The sequence below is a fragment of the Aquarana catesbeiana genome, linkage group LG06 (assembly GCF_042186555.1).
Source record: "Aquarana catesbeiana isolate 2022-GZ linkage group LG06, ASM4218655v1, whole genome shotgun sequence".
NCBI classification, from domain to species: Eukaryota; Metazoa; Chordata; class Amphibia; order Anura; family Ranidae; genus Aquarana; species Aquarana catesbeiana.
Genome location: NC_133329.1, coordinates 392,350,900 through 392,372,734, shown reverse-complemented (window position 1 = coordinate 392,372,734; position 21,835 = coordinate 392,350,900). Strand labels below are relative to the sequence as shown.

Sequence of the window (21,835 nt, the reverse complement as noted above, 5' to 3'; positions counted from 1 at the left end):
ATTTGCTCTTCCATGGCAAATTGTATCCACACCTCTGCTTCCTGCTAATCTTCTGCCTATGCTGACAGATCTCCTACTGCCAGTCATTGATTTCAGCATCATTTATGTTACGTTCATTGATAGAGTCACAGGTGCCACCCACAGAGAAAAGTTGCTGGGGAGGAGGGGGGGCATCAAATGTTTGCTATGGTGCCCTATGATTTGTAGTTACACCCATGTTCTGTACTCTAGGAGGGAGGATCGGGGGGGTTTGTGGTAGGGATGTGGGATTGTGTTAGGAGGGAAATTGTTGTTTTTTTTTGGGGGGGGGGTTTGAGGATTGGGGGTTTGTGCTGGGGAGGGAATTTGGGGATGGGGGGGTTTGTTCTGAGCTGGGGGAGAGGATGTGTACTTGGAATGGACATTTTAGTAGTAGAGGATTTTTGCTAGGCAGGGTAGTTTTTTGTTGGGGGGGTCATTTGTGCTGGGGGGGGGGGGGTATTTGGGGGATGGGGGGCAAAAATTTGTTTTGGGAGGGGGGATTTCAGCAGGGGGGCTGATTTGTAAGGAGGAGGGGTCAGTTATGCTTAAGGGGTAATCATGCAGGTTAGTGCTCAGTTTTTTGGGGGGCTTTTTTGCTGACACATAATGCTCATGCATCTTGGAGGGAGGGGGGGTAGTTCGGCATGTTCGCCCTGGGCTCTAGATGACCTTGTCCCAGCACTGCCCACAGGTGACAATTGTGAAGGACATGGGTACATTTCTGCTTACCCTCTCCCCCTAACTTCTGAATCCCCTATTAATCACTTAAGGACCAGAGCCCACAATATACTGCAGACAGGCAAAGCGATATATTGGCACGTCGCTGCCTGCTTCCAGGTTTATGGTGCACGCATGCGCGCCCCCCGCCCCCCTGCCAACAACAACTGTGATTGTACACAGCGGGAGTCTGTCAGCAGCCCTGAGCCCTTGATTGTTAACAATCAACACAGGGATCTATACAGAAGGAACAATCTCTCTGTTTCTTTGCAGGGATAAGAAACAAAGAGATCTGTTAGTAAAAGCAGCACACATTATACATAGTTAGGCACACCGTTAACCCTTTGATCGCCCCTAGATGTTAACCCCTTCCCAGCCAGTGTCAATAGTACAGTGACAGTGCATATTATTAGCTCTGATCACTGTATAAGTGTCACTGGTGCTGTCAGTAGCAGTTAGTCAGTCCCCCCCCCCCAAGTGTCAGATTTTCCGCCGCCATATAACAGTCCCATTATAAGTTTCTGATCGCCGTGATTAGTAGTATAAAAAAAAAAAACTAACAAAATAAAAATTCCAGTATATATCCCATAGTTTGTAGACGCTATAAGTTTCACGCAAACCAATCAATATACACTTAATGAGATTTTATTTATCAAAGACATGTAGCTGAATATATTTTAGACAAAATTTATAAAGAAATTTGTTTTTTTTTTGTTTTTTTTTTAATTGGATATATTTTAGAGCAGAAAGTAAAAACATACAGTCAGGTCCATAAATATTGGGACATCAACACAATTCTAATCTTTTTGGCTCTATACATCACCACAATGGATTTGAAATGAAATAAACAAGATGTGCTTTAACTGCAGACGTTCAGCTTTAATTTGAGGTTATTTACATCCAAATCAGGTGAACAGTGTAGGAATTACAACAGTTTGTATATGTGCCTCCCACTTTTTATGAGACCAAAAGTAATGGGACAATTGGCTGCTCAGCTGTTCCATGGCCAGGTGTGTGTTATTCCCTCATTATCCCATTTACAAGGAGCAGATAAAAGGTCCAGAGTTCATTTCAAGTGTGCTATTTGCATTTGGAATCTGTTGCTGTCAACTCTCAATATGAGATCCAAAGAGCTGTCACTATCAGTGAAGCAAGCCATCATTAGGCTGAAAAAACAAAACAAACCCATCAGAGAGATAGCAAAAACATTAGGTGTGGCCAAATCAACTGTTTGGAACATTCTTAAAAAGAAAGACGGTGAGCTCAGCAACACCAAAAGACCCGGAAGACCACGGAAAACAACTGTGGTGGATGACCGAAGAATTCTTTCCCTGGTGAAGAAAACACCCTTCACAACAGTTGGCCAGATCAAGAACACTCTCCAGGAGGTAGGTGTATGTGTGTCAAAGTCAACAACCAAAAGAAGACTTCACCAGAGTGAATACAGAGGGTTCACCACAAGATGTAAACCATTGATGAGCCTCAAAAACAGGAAGGCCAGATTAGAGTTTACCAAACAACATCTAAAAAAGCCTTCACAGTTCTGGAACAACATCCTATGGACAGATGAGACCAAGATCAACTTGTACCAGAGTGATGGGAAGAGAAGAGTATGGAGAAGGAAAGGAACTGCTCATGATCCAAAGCATACCACCTCATCAGTGATGAATGGTGGTGGTAGTGTCATGGCCTGGGCATGTGTGGCTGCCAATTGAACTGGTTCTCTTGTATTTATTGATGATGTGACTGCTGACAAAAGCAGCAGGATGAATTCTGAAGTGTTTCGGGCAATATTATCTGCTCATATTCAGAAAAATTCTTCAGAACTCATTGGACGGCGCTTCACAGTGCAGATAGACAATGACCCGAAGCATACTGTGAAAGCAACCAAAGAGTTTTTTAAGGGAAAGAAGTGGAATGTTATGCAATGGCCAAGTCAATCACCTGACCTGAATCCGATTGAGCATGCATTTCACTTGCTGAAGACAAAACTGAAGGGAAAATGCCCCAAGAACAAGCAGGAACTGAAGACAGTTGCAGTAGAGCCCTGGCAGAGCATCACCAGGGATGAAACCCAGCGTCTGGTGATGTCTATGTGTTCCAGACTTCAGCCTGTAATTCTCTGCAAAGGATTTGCAACCAAGTATTAAAAAGTGAAAGTTTGATGGATGATTGTTAATCTGTCCCATTACTTTTGGTCCCTTAAAAAGTGGGAGGCACATTTACAAACTGTTGTAATTCCTACACCGTTCATCTGAATTGGATGTAAATACCTTCAAATTAAAGCTGAAAGTCTGCAGTTGAAGCACATCTTGTTTGTTTCATTTCAAATCCATTGCGGTGGTGTATAGAGCCAAAAAGATTAGAATTGTGTCCATGTCCCAATATTTATGGACCTGACTGTATATATATTTTTTTAAAATTTTCAGGAGGTCTTTTACAATTTATTTTGCAAAAAAAAAAAAAAAAAACGCAGTGGTGATCAAAGAGCATCAAAAGAAAACTATTCGTATAAAAGAAAATAGGATACAAACTTTTTTTGGATACAGCGTTGTATGACCGCGCAACTACCAGTTGAAGTAGTGCAGTGATACACAGCAAAAAAATGGCCTGGTCATGAAGGGGGGGGTAAAACCTTTCCGGGGCTGAAGTGGTTAAAATACACCTAGGTTTACCATTGAGGTCCCCTTTACCCCGTTCAGCTGGAATCTGATTGGTCCCCGCTGACAGCACAGAAGTCTCCCTCGTTCCCCGACTTGTGGAGATGAGATCCAACGCTCTTCCTGTCTCCTCACCGCCCAGCCCCTGGAAGGAATCTCTTCCCATTATGAAGATTGTTTAGTTAAATGTTCCGTGAATTGGAGCCCCGTGCTTGAGAGGTGTCAGATCTCGGGCGTGACCGCACTTTTTTGACACGCTTTTTTGCAAATTAGAAACATCCACATTTCGCTGCCAAGTCTGTTCTGTGGCTGCAATGAAATCTGTTCTGTTGCAGTAGAGGGAAGGCGGCGCCCAGGTCCTCTCACTGCTCTTATCTGATACACAGCGGCCCATAACTCCGGGCCTTACCTCCAGTCTTCCACCGTTGTACCGGCTCCTCTCCTGGACTGGAATGGCTTCCCCTGATTTCACTGCACACTGTGAGCTTCTCACAATGTGCATTAGAAGCTGTGGCAAGTCAGATAGAGCCCCGCCTCATTTCCTGGCTGGAGGACGTCCAGCGCCATCTAACCCTTTCCTCCCCAGCCCCTTTCCTCCCCAGCCTTGCTGTCCCTAACCCTCCCCTTTTCCTACTTAGAGTCCAGTTCAGCATTACACACGCTCACATTTTGGCGGATCTTTGCGCAGTCAGCAGGTTTTGGCAAATCCAAATACTTCAAATAAACGTCCTTTGAAAATAAAGGGCTGGGCTATAGGACACCGCCCCCCTCTCATCATCCCCATAACATATGATAGAAGTGTTCTGTAGTCCAAGGTGAGAACTGCTGACAACAGTGGTTGGGAATTTAGTGCAGCATAAGCATTGTGTTGTCAACTCACTAAGGGCCGGTTCACGCTGCAAAAACGCACTCCAGATCCGTTTCGGTTACGTTTCTGCATGCGCATTTAAGGCATTTTTGGCACATTCTGGTGCGTTTTTGATGCGTTTCAGATGCTTTTTTCTTCTTTTTTTTTTTTTTCACTGTACTGGGGTCTGGTGAGTTTTTGTTATGTTTTACCATGTTCCAGTACAGTCCGGCGCAGGAAAAATGCAGCATGTTCTTTTCTTTCTGGAACTGGAACGCCCTGGAACTGACTGCACTGGTGTGAACTATGCCATTGCAAACCATATAACCTATTTTTCATGCTTTTCTGATGCAGAAAAAAAACCCACACACTGCATGTGGTGTGAACTGGCCCTAAATGAAGATAGGAGTACACTGGATTTCTGGCAGGGTCAACAGATATTTACCTGTACATGCATCTCAAGGAGACAAAACATGAGGAAATGTCCATATACTGCAGAGATGTACTAAATGTTTTTTTTTTGTTTATGTGTCAGAAAAAATCCCCCCCCCCCCCCCCCAAAGAAAAAAAAATTGGGCACTAATCTGCATGATTACCCCTTAAGCTTAAGTCCCGCCATCCTCCCAGTACAAATCTGCCCCCCTGCTGAAATCCCCCCTTCCAGCACAAATCCCTGCCCCCATCCCCCATAGCCCCCAGCACAAATGCACACCCCCCCCCCAAAAAAAAATCACCCCTCCTAGCACAAATCCTCTACCCCTCAAATCTCCTCTCCACATTTACCCCCCCCCCAAAAAAAATCACCCCTCCTCTACCCCTCAAATCCCCCCCCCACATTCACCCCCCCCCACTCTAAATCTCCCTCCAGTTTTACTGCTATAGGGCGACACCTGTGCGCCGGATCACGTAAGTGTATGTATGTATGTGTGTATATATATATATATATATATATATATATATATATATATATATATACGTGATCCGACACTTCTAGGCCGGGGGGCGCACTTGTGATTACACACAGCGGAAGGCGATTGCCAGGTGCACAGTAACTGATGTTCTCAGGCGCCCCTCCGATCATTAGGCAGAAAGACAGAACTACGATCTGCCTGGATCTGCCTTGTTTACACTAAACAAGGCAGATCTCCATTCTGACAGGGGGGGGGAGGGATAGGATTTGTGCCCCTGCAAATAAATTCAATCTCTTCTCCTACTAAAAGCATCTCCCCACAGTGTAGTAAAACACTGATCAGGCACACATTTTTGATCGCCCCCTGATGTTAACCCCTTCCCAGCCAGTGTCATTAGTACAGTGACAGTGCATATTTTTAGCACCGATAACTGTATTAGTGTCACTGGTCCCCCAAAAAGTGTCAAAAGCGTCAGTTAGTGTCCAACTGTCCACCGCAATGTAAGTCGCTAATCCCCACCATTACTAGTAGAAAAGAAATAAATAAAAACATCCCATAGTTTGTAGACGCAATAACTTTTGCGCAAACCAATCAATATGCGTTTATTTTGAATTTTTTTTAACCAAAAATATGTAGCAGAATACATACAGGCAGTCCCTGAGTTACAAATGGGTTAGGGACTGCTGGTTTGTTCTTAAGTCGGATATGTTCGTAAGTCGGAAGCGCATGCGCAGAATGGCAGAGACGTCGTCTTCCGACGTTTTCCAATGTTCTGTCAAGTGGCCGCACATGCGCGGACGTCGTTTTTCCGATGTTTTCCGAGGTGCCCGCTGTCGAAAAGTGGCCGCGCATGCGCAGAACGCCACGCCGCCTTCCGTTCGTAAGTAGGAGTCGTTCGCAAGTCGGAGGTTCGTAACTCTGGGACTGCCTGTATTGGCCTAAATTTATGTTTTTAATGTTTAATGTTTTTAAATTTATGTTTTTTGATATTTTTAAAAAAATTTTATTGGATATGTTTTATAGCAGAAAGTAAAAAAAAGTTTGTTTTTTTTTTCAAAATTGTCGCTCTTCTTTTGTTTATAGCGCAAAAAATAAAAACCGCAGAGGTGATCAAATACCACCAAAAGAAAGCTCTATTTGTGGGGAAAAAATAACCTACATTTTATTTGGGTACAGTGTTGCACGATCGCGCAATTGTCAGTTAAAATAACGCAGTAACATATCGTAAAAAAATGGCCTGGTCATGATGTGGGGGGGGGTGAAGTGGTTAAATTGGCCCCTAGTATGTGAGATAGGAACATTAGATTGCAAGCTCCTGGGGTGCAGAGACGCATGTGAATGTACAGTATGTAAAGCGCTGTGTAAATTGTAAGCACTGTATAATAAAATAAATAGTTCTGCTTGAAGCCAGGCCTAGGCAGAGATATGGAAGACGCGCTGTCCTGGTGGTCCGTGGAAGGGGGGGGCGCGGAGGTGTGAAACAGGACGCCGTTTAGCTTTAACAGCCTCCTAACACTTAGAAGAGACACATATTTGTGTTTCTTCGCTAATGGCTCGGAGTGCCTCCGGGGATGGCCGTTCCCCGCGTTATCCCACCGCTATCCCGGTACAAAGAGCGCTCGTGGGGTCTTCAAGCCTAATGAGAAGCGACAAGGCCTTCTCAATATTTCATCCCCTTTTCCCACTTCTTCGCCATCAGCCCAGCCGTGCGTGTGGATGGCCGATGAATTATTTGTGGCGCGGATATTTATATACACGGAAGAAAGTAATTCCTTCGCTTTACATGGACGCGTCACGCCTGCGATCTCAGCCCGGGTCTTCTTAGGACCTGAGGACATGCTGCCTGCCGATTGTGTAATGGCTGCTTCTGGAGGCTAAAGGAGCACTCCGCAACAACTACAGTTTCGGAAATAGTAGCACTCTGTGAATCGGCTCACTTTTGTGTGTGCGGACTGCCAGTCACACCTGTGGAGATTTGAATGTTCGTAAGTGTTGCACAAACTGTTGGCGCTATATAAATCCTGTATAATAATGTAGAATAGAAGTATGGGAGCCTAGTCCCTCAAACCAGGCTCACCAGAGACAAGGGAGCAAAGTGGACTATCTCGGTACAGCGTAGAAAATTGTACAAATAATATGTATAGAAAGAGAAAAAAAGTTACAAAAAGTTTATCAATAATATGTATTGATAAACTTTTTGTAAGTTTTTATCTCTTTCTATACATAGTATTTGTACATTTTTCTACGTTGTACCAAGATAGTCCACTTTTCTCCCTTGTCTCTGGTGAGCTTGGTTTGAGGGACTAGGCCAGTGATGGTGAACCTTGGCACCCCAGATGTTTTGGAACTACATTTCCCATGATGCTCATGCACTCTGCAGTGTGGTTGAGCATCATGGGAGATGTAGTTCCAAAACATCTGGGGTGCCAAGGTTCGCCATCACTGGACTAGGCTCCCATACCTCTATTCTACTAAGTTTTGGATGATGGTACAAATTTTGTTCTAAAATTTATACTCATTGATATCACCTTTAGAGGCCACCCATTCCTTTTCTGTAATAATAATGTGTGTGTGTGTGTGTGGTCACTTTTCCTCATAGGTTACAGCAGAGCAAGTCTGCACCAGGAGCTTGACTTTGGCATTGCCATAGACAGGGCCGGGTGAACATAGGGGCTATTGGAGCTGCAGCTCCAGACACCTTACTTAACTGGGCCCAGTTAAGGCACCCTCTCTCTCTCTCTCACCCCCTCTCTCTCTCTCTCTCTCACCCCCTCTCTTTCTCTCACCCTCTTCCTCTCACCCCCTCTCTCTCATCCCCTCCCTTTCTCTCACCCCCTCTCTTTCTCACCCCCTCCCTTTCTCTCACCCCCTCCCTTTCTCTCAACCCCCCTCTCTCTCTCACCCCCTTTCTCTCTCACCCCCTCTCTCTCACCCCCTCCCTTTCTCTCACCCCCTCCCTTTCTCTCACCCCCTCTCTCTCTCACCCCCTCTTCCTCACCCCCTCCCTTTCTCTCACCCCCTCTCTCTCTCACCCCCTCTTCCTCACCCCTCCCTTTCTCTCACCCCCTCCCTTTCTCTTACCCCCTCTATCTCTCTCTCACCTGTCCTTTCTCTCCCTCTCTCTCTCTCTCTCTCTCCCCCTCACCCCCACCACCCACTCTCTCACTAGGGTTTCCACCATTTCTTCAAGTCAAACCAGAACACTTTAGCAGCGCACTGCAATTTTTTTTGTAGTATAAACTTTAGATATATTTTGATATTAAATAACATTTCTAATCATATGAAGTTAATAACAAGAGTCCCCCTTTAGAGTCCACAGAGTTCCCCTTTTACATCTGAACTCATAGAGTTCCCTTTCACTGTAAGGGGAAACTCTGCAGACTCTGATGTAAGGGAGAACTCTGGGGACTCTAACATAAAGGATGCTCTGGGAACCCGGATTGAAGGGGGAACACTGTGGCCTCTGGTGTAAAGGGGAACTCTGATGTAAGGGGTGCTCTGAGAACCCTGATTTACCTTAGTGTACTTACTCAGAGGCAAGATAGAGAAGGGGGAGACTTCAGTCACAGACAGGGATGGATGGTGAGCTCACTCACCCCTTGGCAGTCAGCACCTCTCATCCAGATGTAGCTGAGGCTGCTGGACTTCAAATTTCCAGCCCACACTTTCCTTTTCTGAGGCACAGCCTTGGGGATTGGAGTGTGGGCAGACACAGAGGGGTAGGGGTGGGAGCAAGAGGTGCAGATCGAGGCCTCTCTTCTCTCCCATCTGTGTGTGTGTTGGGGGGGATTGTTAGTGCTGGCTTTGGGCAGCATAAAAGAGTGTAACAGACACTCTCAGCTTAGACAACTGCAGCCAGCAACCCTGCTGGGAAGCCATAGTCCAGTCTGAATAATGTGTCCGGGTTTCAGGCAGTCTGAAACCCAGACGCATGATTCCAAACCCGATCAGGTGGCAACCCTATCTCTCACCCTTCCTCTCTCTCCCTTTCTCTCCCCCCCCCCCTCTCACCGGATCGGAGGCCCCTTCCCTCTCCACTGAACACATGGAAAAGAAACCTAAATGGAGCTGCTGCCAACCCTCGGTCCTGTGGCCTGCTGCCTACGAGAGGCAGAGCCAAGGGTCTGCACTGGGGACACTGATGTTAGGACTCGAGACTCCACTGGGGACACCTGATGTAAGAGGGACTCCACTGCCCGGGGACACCTGATGTAAGGAGGGACTCCCCTGGGGATACTGATGTAAGGAGGGACTCCACTGGGGACACTGATGTAAGGAGGGACTTCACTGCCTGGGGACACTGATGTAAGAGGGACTCCACTGGGGGACTGATATAAGGAGGGACTCCACTGCCTGGGGACACTGATGTAAGATGGACTCTACTGGGGACACCTGATGTAAGAGGGACTCCACTGTCTGGGCACACCTGATGTAAGGAGGGACTCCGCTGCCTGGGGACACCTGATGTAAGAGGGACTCCACTGAGAACACCTGATGTAAGAGGGACTCCACTGAGAACACCTGATGTAGGGGACACCTTTGAGCCATGCCCCCTTTAAGCCACGCCCAATATTTAGTTTAAGCCATGCCTATTTTTCGCCATTTTCCTTTCCCGTTACACAACGCCTAAAAACAAAATGCCCCACCCCCTAATTATAATAAGACTCGCCTACAGACAAAAAAGTGTCCCTCTAAATTTTTTTTACAATGTTGGCAACTATATCTCTCTCTCCCTCTCACCCTTCCTCGCTTTCTCACGCTTCCTCTTCTGTTGCCCTGAGCACTGGATGACCTTATTCCGGCACTGTGCACATGCACCACGGCTCACCATCAGTGGGGCTGAGCTGCAAAAAAACTGGAGGAGACAGCCCCAATGATGCGCTGCATGGGCCATAAAGTGGTTATAAAGGAGCAGCGCTGTGACAAACCATGTAATACGAAGGCATACAATAAATATTCTCAAAAGTTCATTATTTGTATAATAAACAAAGTGTAAATAAGTATAGAAAGTCCCATTCAAAGGATCCTAGACAGCAGATACGTGGGTAGGTAGATGGCAGTTAATTCTTAGTCCTTCACCGCACCACTGTGATAATAATACAAATGCGCGCTTACCAAACAGCAAGCTTAGGAAGCTTGTGACCTTAACCCGGTCGGGGCCTTTCCAGGAGGGACCATCAAAGGAGAAACAGACCACCTTCGCTTGGGATAAGCACGCTGTTCAGCAGTTATCACTAATAGGAGAAATACCCCTGGCTAGGGATAAGCCTCAGGAGAAGTATGGCAAGAAAAGAAGGAGGGCAACATAGCGTGATCCTGCTTTCAATGTTTAATAAAATCAAATGGAAATACACTTACATTTGGATGATAAAAACAAGCACATAAGCCGGCCGGCTAGAAACGATCGCCCGTCCTACAGACGGTAATGCAGCACGTCAGCACGCCCGACGTACGTTTCGTCACACTCTGACGTCGTCTGGGGCACGGGCGACGCACTGACGTGTCGCATTAATATAGTAAACAACATACCAAGCCTCGTACTGAGGACGGGACCGGAAATCACCTTGCGTTCCACTAGTTCCGGGCGGATACCAGAGAAACGTCATCTTGAGTATGGGATTAAACTTAACATACTGTGCACACTATTGATAACGAACCACCGTATGTTAAGTTTAATCCCATACTCAAGATGACGTTTCTCTGGTATCCGCCCGGAACTAGTGGAACGCAAGGTGATTTCCGGTCCCGTCCTCAGTACGAGGCTTGGTATGTTGTTTACTATATTAATGCGACACGTCAGTGCGTCGCCCGTGCCCCAGACGACGTCAGAGTGTGACGAAACGTACGTTGGGCGTGCTGACGTGCTGACGTGCTGCATTACCGTCTGTAGGACGGGCGATCGTTTCTAGCCGGCCGGCTTATGTGCTTGTTTTTATCATCCAAATGTAAGTGTATTTCCATTTGATTTTATTAAACATTGAAAGCAGGATCACGCTATGTTGCCCTCCTTCTTTTCTTGCCATACTTCTCCTGAGGCTTATCCCTAGCCAGGGGTATTTCTCCTATTAGTGATAACTGCTGAACAGCGTGCTTATCCCAAGCGAAGGTGGTCTGTTTCTCCTTTGATGGTCCCTCCTGGAAAGGCCCCGACCGGGTTAAGGTCACAAGCTTCCTAAGCTTGCTGTTTGGTAAGCGCGCATTTGTATTATTATCACAGTGGTGCGGTGAAGGACTAAGAATTAACTGCCATCTACCTACCCACGTATCTGCTGTCTAGGATCCTTTGAATGGGACTTTCTATACTTATTTACACTTTGTTTATTATACAAATAATGAACTTTTGAGAATATTTATTGTATGCCTTCGTATTACATGGTTTGTCACAGCGCTGCTCCTTTATAACCATTTATATAAGTAACTTGTATCTTACTTTTAGCAGCTGCTTTTGTATATTGTTTTTGATCATTGATTGTTTTATGGTTTCATAATTTTAATTTGTCCTTGCACAAGTATTATTCACTAATATCCCCTCACAGCGCGGTGTTTTCCTTTTGTTTTTCCTATTTATGGGCCATAAAGTACCTTAAAGCGGGAGTCCCGCGAAAAAAAAAATTTTAGATGTCAGCAGCTGCAAATACTGCAGCTGCTGACTTTTAAAATAAGGTCACTCACCTGTCCCGGGGTCCAGCGATGTCAGCACCCTAGACCGAACCGTCCCTCGGTCCTCAGGTGCTGCCGCTGCCATTCTCAGTGAGGGAGACAGGAAGTGAAGTGTTGCGGCTTCACTTCCCGATTCCCTACTGCGCATTCGCGAGTCGCGCTGCGCTTTCTCAATGGTCCCCGCTATCTCCTGGGACCTGTGTCTTTCCCAGGAGACAGCGGGGGAGTGCGGGAGGGGGCTTGACTCCCATGGAAGTCTATTCCCGGAAGTGGGTGCAGATATCTGTCTTAGACAGGTAGCTGCACCCCCCTCCCCCCTGAAAAGTGCCAATTGTGACACCGGAGGGGGGGAGGAATCCGATGAGCGGAAGTTCCACTTTTGGGTGGAACTCCGCTTTAAGGACTTTTAGGATTTATAATGTGGGTATCCCAGGAGGCTGCAGGCAACAAATGCATCATTCGTCCCTAGGTGAAAATCCAGGGAGAGTGCCACAAAAATGATATTCAAAAAAATTAAAAGTAAACAATAGGATTGTAGGAGTGCAATGACAGAAAGTGGGAAGGAGAAGGTCGGCTTTAAGGCTAAAATCAAGGCAGATGAAAAAAAAGGGAATGTATTTTAATCTCAAGCAGCTGGATTTGAATTGGTATACCCTTCCTAAAGTCCTCTGTCATAGCTCCCAACTGTCCCTGACACAGAGCAAAGTCCCTCTGTCCCTCTTGCCTCCTCATTTGTTCCTCATTTTGGTCTTTTTTATAGTTGTATATAAAATTCACTTTTTATCTGTCAAAAGGTTTTTCACAGTCCTAAACCTTTCAGCCAATTTCTAAATGGCTGCATTTGTAAATTTCAATAGCCAGTATACAGGAATAGTAATGGTAAAAAAAAAACACTACTGTATAATTCTCCTTTAAAGGGGTGTGGCAGGGGGTGTGTCCTATGCCTACATACTTTTGCTAATAGATGTCCCTCATTTTCTTCTCAAAAAAGTTGGGAGGTACACTCTGTACAGCAGAGCTCAGACTGGGAGAAGGGTGTGGGGCAGCCATGTGTGTTGTAAAGCTCAGGAGCTGGCATTGAACATTGTGATCAGAGGGATTACTCATCACATGCTGGGACAAGTATTCTGATTCATTCTGATTCATTGATCCACTGATCCTGGTTATGTTTAATCTTTATACAGCAAACAATTCGTTTCTGGTCATTGTGCCATTTCATAGTCCTTGTCACGTACCTGTATGAGGAGCCTGAAATGACAAGGATGGCCTGTTGCACAATTCCCTTACCACCACTACTTGAAGTTAAAAGGAAATTAAAGGTACATAAAAAAAAAAAAAAGTTATACTTAGCTGCTCTGTGTAATGTTTTTGCACAGAGCAGCCTCGATCCTCCTTTTCCCTGGTCCCCCGCCGGTGCTCCTGGCTCCTCCTCTTCGCCTAGTGCCCCCATATTAAGTCGCTTGCTGTGAGAGCAGGGCTTGGCTCCACCCCCTGCTCCCTTCTCACTGGATGTGATTGACAGCATTGGAAGCTGCCATTCTCCTGCACAACGCTGGATTGAGATGGTGCTCAGGTAAGTTTAAGAGGTCCCTTGGGGGGGAGCTTCAGCCTTCTGAACCACTTTAAGACGGGGCTTGCAAGGTTATTGGCAGGGCACAAGTGCCTGGGTGCCGGAACTGGTGACTGGAAGTTGGGAACTGTGGTATCAAATGTGCAAAGATAAAACTGGTAATGCAGAGGGGATACATCAAGTCCAGATATAAGCAGAGTCAGGTCACAGGCCAAGGTCATCAACAATAACAGGAAAGATGACGAGAGTGGCCTTTTGCACAATTCCCATCCAAGAAACCTATAGAGTTAAGACAGGGCCTTCAAAGACAATTAGAGGACACAAAGTACCTGGGGGACTTAGGGACCCTTAGGGACCCAGATGTGCAGGTGTGTAGCTGGTAATGCACTGAGGATACACCAAGCCTATAAGTCTTATTACAAGCAGGGATCAGTAGCAGTTAAACAGTGAATATGATGAGGGTGGTCTCTTGCACAGTTCCCATCCAATCACCCCTAGAAGTTAAGACAGGGCCTTCAAGGGTAATGGGAGGGCACAAGTGTCTGGGTGACTAGAACTTAGGGGCGCTGGTATCAGATGTGCATGGATACAGCTGGCAATGATCTAAGGATACACCAAGTTCGGACAGGAGCAGAGTCAGGTCACATGCCGGGGTCAGTAGCAGGTGAACAGTGCAGATGACGAGGGTGGCCTAATGCACAATTCCCATCATTACTTGAAGTTAGGACAAAACCTACAAGGGCCGCCGAGGGACACAAGTGCCTGGGTGCTGGAACTGATGACTGGAACTCGGAAGGTCAGGTATCAGATGTGCAGGTGTAAAGCTGGTAATGAATCGAGGAAATACCAGGTTCAGAAGTCAGATCACAAGGCGGGGTCAGTAGCAGGTGAACAGCAAGGATGATGAGAGTGGCCTCCTGCACAACTGGCATCCAAGCACTCCTTGAATTTAGGACAGGGCCTGCAAGGGCAATGGGAGGGCACAGGTGCTTGGGTGTCGAAACTGGTGTCTGGGACTCGAGAGTGCTGGTATCAGAAATGCAGGAGTACAGTTGGGAATGCCCCTAAGATACACCCAGTTCACATATAAGAAATCTCAGGACACAAACTGGGGTAGGTAGCAGGTGAAAAGCGAAGCACCAAATTGTAGGCAGAATCAAAATCAGGTAAAAGCACAGGTTAGTGGGCAGAGAAGTACCAAGTCAATAGTCAGAAGTCTAGGCCAAGGTAGGTAACGGAAGTGAACAGCAATAATAAACAGACAGGGGAAATCCTATTAGGCCAATGGCCTATAGCCATAATATGAGGTCAAATGGCCATGTGGCCATATTAGGTTAATGACCTATGGCTATATAAGGCCGCATGGCCATGTGGTCATATTAGTTCAATGACCTATGGCTATATTAAGTCACAAGGTCATGTGGCCATATTAGGTCAATGGCATATGGCTATACCAAGGCCATGTGGCTATACTTGGTCAATGGCTATTGGCTATACTAAGTCACAAGGCCATGTGGCCATTTTCGGTCAATGGCATATGGCTGTACTAAGTCACATGGCCGTGTGGTCATATTGAGCCAATGACCTATGATTAAATTATGTCACATGGCCATGTGGCTACACCAATGCACAAGGCCATGTGGTCATATTCGGTCAATGGCTATACTAAGTCACAAGGCCATGTGGCCATATTCGTTTAATGGCTTATGGCTGTACTAAGTCTCATGGCTATGTGGCCAATTGGGTCCATGACCGATGGCTAAATTATGTCACATGGCCTTCTGGCCATAATAAATCCATAGCTTATGGTTAAATTAGACCACATGGCCATATTAGGTCAATGGCCTGTGGCTATATTAGGTCACATGGCATGAGCCACCCTCTTCGTGCATGTGCAGATGCAGACCAGGGAATATCCTGGCTGCAGGTGATTATGTGGCAGTGGGCAGGAGTGAGAGCTTCCTTCCTTCTTACTAAACTCAAGCTCATCCCTACTCTGTAATAGGACTGTGTAAATCTGAAGACTGGCTAGACTGAATTGCAAATCCTTTTGCAGGCAAAACCGCTCCCATAGATGTATTTTGCATGTCTATTCAGCTGATTGCCCAGAGTTCATCTTTAAACCCATCACACTTAAGGATATTTTTTTTTCCGGCACACAGAAGGTGCATTGAGGGACTGGAACAAGTTGGGATACGTGGCTGGTGTTCAGCCGAGGCAGGTATACTCTCAGCCGAGGTGGAGTCTGGAGAGTGGGGGTGGTGAAGGTGATGGATAGGGGAGACATGTTCGGGCCGGCACCCGGTGGAATTGTGAGGAAGCAAAACGGCGAAGGTCTTGGCTCTCCCTCCAATCACTTTGCACAGGAAGGTTGGTAAACAGACTCGATAAAGAGGATTAATGTAAAGAATGTATTCTAAAGAGCTGCCAGAATCTGAAAAAACAACAATTTCTGCTCTGCCTTCCATCCAACGGTGAAATGAGAAGAGCCCCAGCCACGCTCAGCTTCTCCCAAAATAGAAACAGCTCAACATTCTGCCAATCCGTCGCAAACAGATACCACCGAAAACGACGGTCATGAGAATAAGTTGAAACTTGAAAAATAACTGATTAAAATCTACTGACTTGGAGGCAGCTATAGGGCACAGGTGGTGGCTGAGAACAGAAAGGAACTTCAGGCGGTGGCCAGAAAAACGTAATCCCACCATCGGCCCTCAATGACTAGAGATTGTTCAATCAATAGGGTAGCTAAATAGCAAACAAAACTAAAATTCTGGCATTTGCTTCATTTGTGAATCTATTCCATAATCGTGAAAAGATGGTAATTACCCTCTTGACGCTCATGTAACGCATATGTCCAGGGGAAAAGAGGGTGGACTTTAATGACTTTGCGTCCGTGGGCAGGTGAGGTTTCTGTGCTGAGAACGTGTTCCCAAAAGAGTGACCAAGCTGTCAAAGATAGCTCCCGATTTCTAGCAATGAATGGAGGTCAGCAAGACTGGCTCCCGATCATGTGACTACTGTGACAGCGGACCTTCCAGCTCCCCGGGAGTATCAACATAGTTAAAGGGACTCCAAGGTTGGGAAGGAAGGGGTTTAAATTTAAATATTCTATACATTATTATATAAAGAAACAAATTACTCATAATCATTAGGTAAAATAGATGGCCGACCTGCAGTTGAGCTCCAACGATGGCCCGATAGGGTTGTATATGCCACAGTCTTGATGCTGTGCTTTGCAGCCGTGGCAAAAATCATACCCATGTCACATTCATCAAATGAATTATTATATTATTTTACAGGATTTATATAGTGGCAAAAGTTTGCGCAGTGCTTGACATTATAAAGAATTACAGTACAATTACAATACATTTTTAAAACAGAAGGAATAGGAGGGGACATGGGACAAATGCCCATCAACAAATTGTAATGCACAGGCTTTGCGGGGGTTAAAACAAGCAGGGAAGAGACAACACATCATCTGCCAACCGCCACCTGAAAATCAATCCACCATGGTTCGCTTTTCAGAGGGGTGGCAAGGGCTGCCAGCAGTGCGAATGAGCCCTTAAAGACACGTAAAAGAAAAAAGGTTTTATATTGTCACATACATCAGTTGTTCTAATACAGGGTTTCTCAACAAGGGTTCCAGGGTTCCTCCAGTGATTGCTAGGGGTTTCTTTGAGCAATTAGAAATTTTTGCCTCTCAGATAAGTTCCCACTGATACCAATGATGTTTCTAGCTATCTGTAAGGGAGTAATTCTTCCCAATGATCACAAGTGTAAAGGGCGTTCTTCCCACTGGCCACCACACTAATGTATCATGAGTTGTAGAGCCGCGGCCAAAAGTTTTGAGAATGACACAAATATTAATTTTCACAAAGTCCGCTGCCTCCGTTTTTATGATGGCAATTTGCAAATACTCCAGAATGTTGTGAAGAGTGATCAGATGAATTGCAAAGTCCTCATTGATGCAGTGATTCGTGCAAAAGGAGCCCCGACCAAGTATTGAGTGCATACTATAGTGTACATGGACATACTTTTCAGGAAGCCAACATTTCTGTATTAAAAATCCTTTTTTTATTGGTCTTATGTAATATTCTAATTTTCTGAGATACTGAATTTTGGGTTTTCACTAGCTGTAAGCCATAGTAATCAACATTAAAAGAAAGAAATGCTTGAAATATATCACTCTGTGTGTATCGAATCTATATAATATATGAGTTTCACTTATTGAATTACTGAAAATAATGAACTTTTTGATATTTACATTTTTTTGGGATGCACCTGTATATACTATATGTTGTTCTATATACTTTATCCTTAACAAGATTCTTTTTTTTTTTAGACTGAAATGATTGTCAGAATTGAGATTTATCATCCTTATTCCCTGCAGGATTCCGGGAGAGTGCCTACGCCTATGCTATCGCGGCAGCTGGAGTGGTCCATGCAGTGTCCAACGCTTGTGCCATGGGCAAGCTGAAGTCGTGCGGCTGTGATGAGAAGAGGAGAGGGGATGAAGATGCATTCAAAGCTAAGCTGCACAGGTTGCAGATGGAAGCAATGAATCGAGGGAAGGGGATGGTCCATGGTGTAATGGAACACATGCCTGCTGAGGTTCCAGGGCCACAGGACTCCTGGGAATGGGGAGGCTGCAGCCCCGATGTGGAATACGGGGAGAAGTTTTCCAAAGACTTCTTGGATTCTCGGGAACTTTACAGAGACATACACGCCCGCATGAGGCTCCATAACAACAGAGTGGGAAGGCAGGTGAGTCAATGACCTAATTTGCACAAGTCCTCCTAACAGAATCTAAAATGCCACATGTCACTCATGGGCCGATAAGGTAAGAGTGGTCAGCCAACATCTGACATCTTCTGTCTCTCAGGGACTCTTTTGGAGAGATCTCTGCACTGAGTTTCTGGGTCAGTGCACCCGATGTGCGCATTATGAGGGGTTTGCACTTATTTTATAATATGGAGAATCTGACAGGAGAAGCTGGAACACACAATAGTACACAGGAACACTTAAAACTCCTGGATGGACAGGAACAAAGTCAGGAATTATGGCAGGGAGATCTGACTGCTGGGTCAAATGACCCTTTGAGGCTAATAGCAGAGATAAGAGATGGGACTACAGGACAAGAGGGAATGCTAATAGGTCCCTCAAGACTTTTTGTAGCCTAGGCAAAGTACAGCCAAAGTTGTTTATGAACCACAGTGGAAGGTTCCCAGATCATAGCATTAAAAAGCTTGCAGTGGGGTTGTAGGCCATGTATTCTAACCAATGGACCTTGGCTCAAAGGGATTACTTCTTTCTAAATGGCTCCTGTCCAGAGCCTGCATGTTACCTGTTACCTACACATGTACATCTACTTATGTTGTCAGGTTGGCATTGCACTATGTGTGTAGGCAGGGCTGTCTTTAATATTGATTGGATCCTGGTCAATAGCTTGACTCAAAATTAGTTTACTGCGCAAGATCAGGCAATGATTGCGATTGGCTGCCAGAGGTTACAGCATATTTTTACCGCTCACTGACTAGTTGCTAGAGGTTACAGCACATCATTACCACTCACTGACTGGTTGCTAGAGGTTACACCACATCATTACCGCTCACTGATTAGTTGCTAGATTATACAGCACATCATTACTGCTCACGGATTAGTTGCTAGAGGTTACAGCAGATCTTTACTGCTCACTGGCTGGTTGCCAGAGGTTACAGCACATAATTACCGCTCACTGAGTGGTTGTTAGAGTTTACATTACATCATTATCACTCACTGATTAGTTGCTAGAGGTTACAGCACATCATTACTGCTCACTGATTGGTTACTATAGGTTTCTGCATATCATTACCGCTCACTGATTGGTTGCTAGAAATTACACCACTTCATTACTGCTCAATGATTAGTTGCTAGAGGTTAACCACATCATTACTGCTCACTGATAAGTTGCTAGAGGTTACAACACATCATTATCGCTCACTGATTAGTTGCTAGAGGTTACAGCACATCATTACCACTCACTAATAGGTTGCTAGAGGTTACTGCATATGATTACCACTCACTGACTGGTTGCTAGGGGATACAGCACATCATTATCATCCATTGATTGGTTGCTAGAGGTTACTGAACATAATTACTTCTCACTGATTGGTTGCTATTGGTTATTGTTCATCATTACCATTTTATTTATTGGTTGCTAGAGGTAAATGTGGCAATCTCTCTATAGAAGGGCCCCTGGACTAAATGTGGCAGTCTCTCTATGGAGGGGCCCCTGGACTGGAGGTAGCAGTCTCCCTATGAAGGGGCCCCTGGAATGGAGGTGGCAGTCTCTCTGCGAAGGGGCCCCTGGACTGGAGGTAGCAGTCTCCTTATTGAGGGCCCCCTGGATTGGAGGTAGCAGTCCCTCTATGGAGGCCCTTCAAAGAGAGACTGCTACCTCCAGTCCAGGGGCCCCTCTATAGAGGGACTACTACCTCCAGTCCAGGGGCCTCTCCTATTACAGAGAGACATTAGAATAAAAAGCCCCAGTAGTGACAATAGTGACAGTAGTGCAGGAACACTGTGCTCCCCTCCCGCCACCCCCACCTCCGTGTGCACCCTGTATGTGGGTCTCACCTGAGCTAAGTTGAGCCAATGCATCTCTCCCCTCCTCCTCCACAGCAGGCAGGTGCGGGGTGGCATGGGCGCTTTCCCTAAGATGAAGGCAATGAAACTGTCACAGTGGGGTGGGGGTTCAAGAAAGCGGATGGCCCCAGACTTTTAGCACGTTCCGGGACATCAGCGGCAGCGCCCATATGGGATGAGAAGCTGTGCAATGTGAGGTGGAGGACAGATCACTCCATCATGACTGACAGGGCTGCAGCTGGGACTAGAGAAGCAGTATTGGCAAATGTGGCTGACTGCTTCTTCTGCGGCACCTGCCCAGCATTGCCAGAGCCTTTTGGAGAAAGTGCCTGCCATTGCTAAATGTACTGTTGGCAATGGCAACCATGGGCAGCATGGGCTGAAGGGGCAGCTGATTCGGGCCCCACAACAATGATTGGGCCCGGGGCAGTTGCCCCTTTTTCCCCACCTTAAAGACATCCCTGTGTGTAAGAATGTGCAATTATAATAAGGTCAGGAGATTTTCAGTCCTGTCAAATCAGTTTATTGTAATTGTTAACTAAAGATAATGTGTGTTGTTTTTGTGTACAAAGATACTGAATCTGCACAACTGTTAACTGTTATTACTGCTGAAAAGAATAATCATGGACGTTTTTTACTGAAATTCTATATCTGTCGAGTACCATAGAATTCTGTTCTGTCCACTGGTTGGCTATGTTGGGGGTGTAGTGTTCTATGAAGAGAGTGTAATAAAATTGTATTATGGTCATGTCCAGTGGTGGGTCATGTTGGGGGTGTAGTGTTCTATGTACAGTATAGAGTGTAATAGAATTGTATTATGATCATGTCCAGTGGTGGGTCATGTTGGGGGTGTAGTGTTCTATGTACAGTATAGAGTGTAATAGAATTGTATTATGATCATGTCCAGTGGTGGGTCATGTTGGGGGTGTAGTATTCTATAAAGAGAGTGTAATAGAATTGTATTATGGTAATGTCCAGTGGTGGGTCATGTTGGAGGTGTAGTATTCTATGTATAGAGTATAATAGAATTGTATTATGGTCATGTCCAGTGGTGGGTTATGTTGGGGGTGTAGTGTTCTATGTATAGAGTGTAATAGAATTGTATTATGGTCATGTCCAGCGGTCGGTCATGTTGGGGGGTGTAGTGTTCTATGTATAGAGTGTAATAGAATTGTATTATAGTCATGTCCAGTGGTGGGTCATGTGTAGTGTTCTATGGATAGGGTATAATATAATTATATTTTGATGATGTCTATTGGTCAGGCTATGAAGGAATCTTTTATGTTTTTTGGATGTAGAGTGTGGAAGAACTGTACTATGTGCTGTGGTCAGAATATGCTGGTAAAAGTATATTTTATGTGTATAGAGCAGCCTTTCTCAAATGGGGGTTCCATGGAGCCCTAGGATTCCTCAAAAGATTGCTTGGGGTTCCTTGACCAAAAATGAATCTGACATAAGTAACCACTAACATAAATGTGGTCAGAGGGATTCTTCCAATTGACCACAAATATAAGGAGCACTCTTCCCACTGATCATCATGCTACTGTATTATGGGTTGTAGCTATAGTTAAAAATAATTGGTTCCATGAGACCGGAACGTTATTTCATGGGTTCCTCCTGGGTTAAATAAGGCTGGTGTAGAGTGTTCGTTTATGTTAGAGTTCTCACTATTGGGTAAGTGTTGAGTAGGTATAGGATTTCACGTCTCCAGGACAGAATTTTATTTTGTAGTAAACACAGGGATGACTTTATGCACGGCTGAGCCTCCACCTGTGTGTGTGTGTAGTGCACCTCCAGTCTGTTTAGTCTGTGGATAAATAAT

The 21,835-nt window shown here is 45.4% G+C and overlaps 1 protein-coding gene across 1 annotated transcript in view; it reads left to right on the top strand.

Annotated features, from left to right (window-relative positions):
* Nucleotides 1-21,835, top strand: part of WNT10A (Wnt family member 10A) — a 103,441-nt gene that overhangs the window by 55,671 nt on the left and 25,935 nt on the right. The window contains exon 3 of the mRNA XM_073634347.1: nt 17,780-18,153. Within this exon, the coding sequence (XP_073490448.1) occupies nt 17,780-18,153 (374 nt within the window). The remainder of the gene's footprint in view (nt 1-17,779; nt 18,154-21,835) is intronic.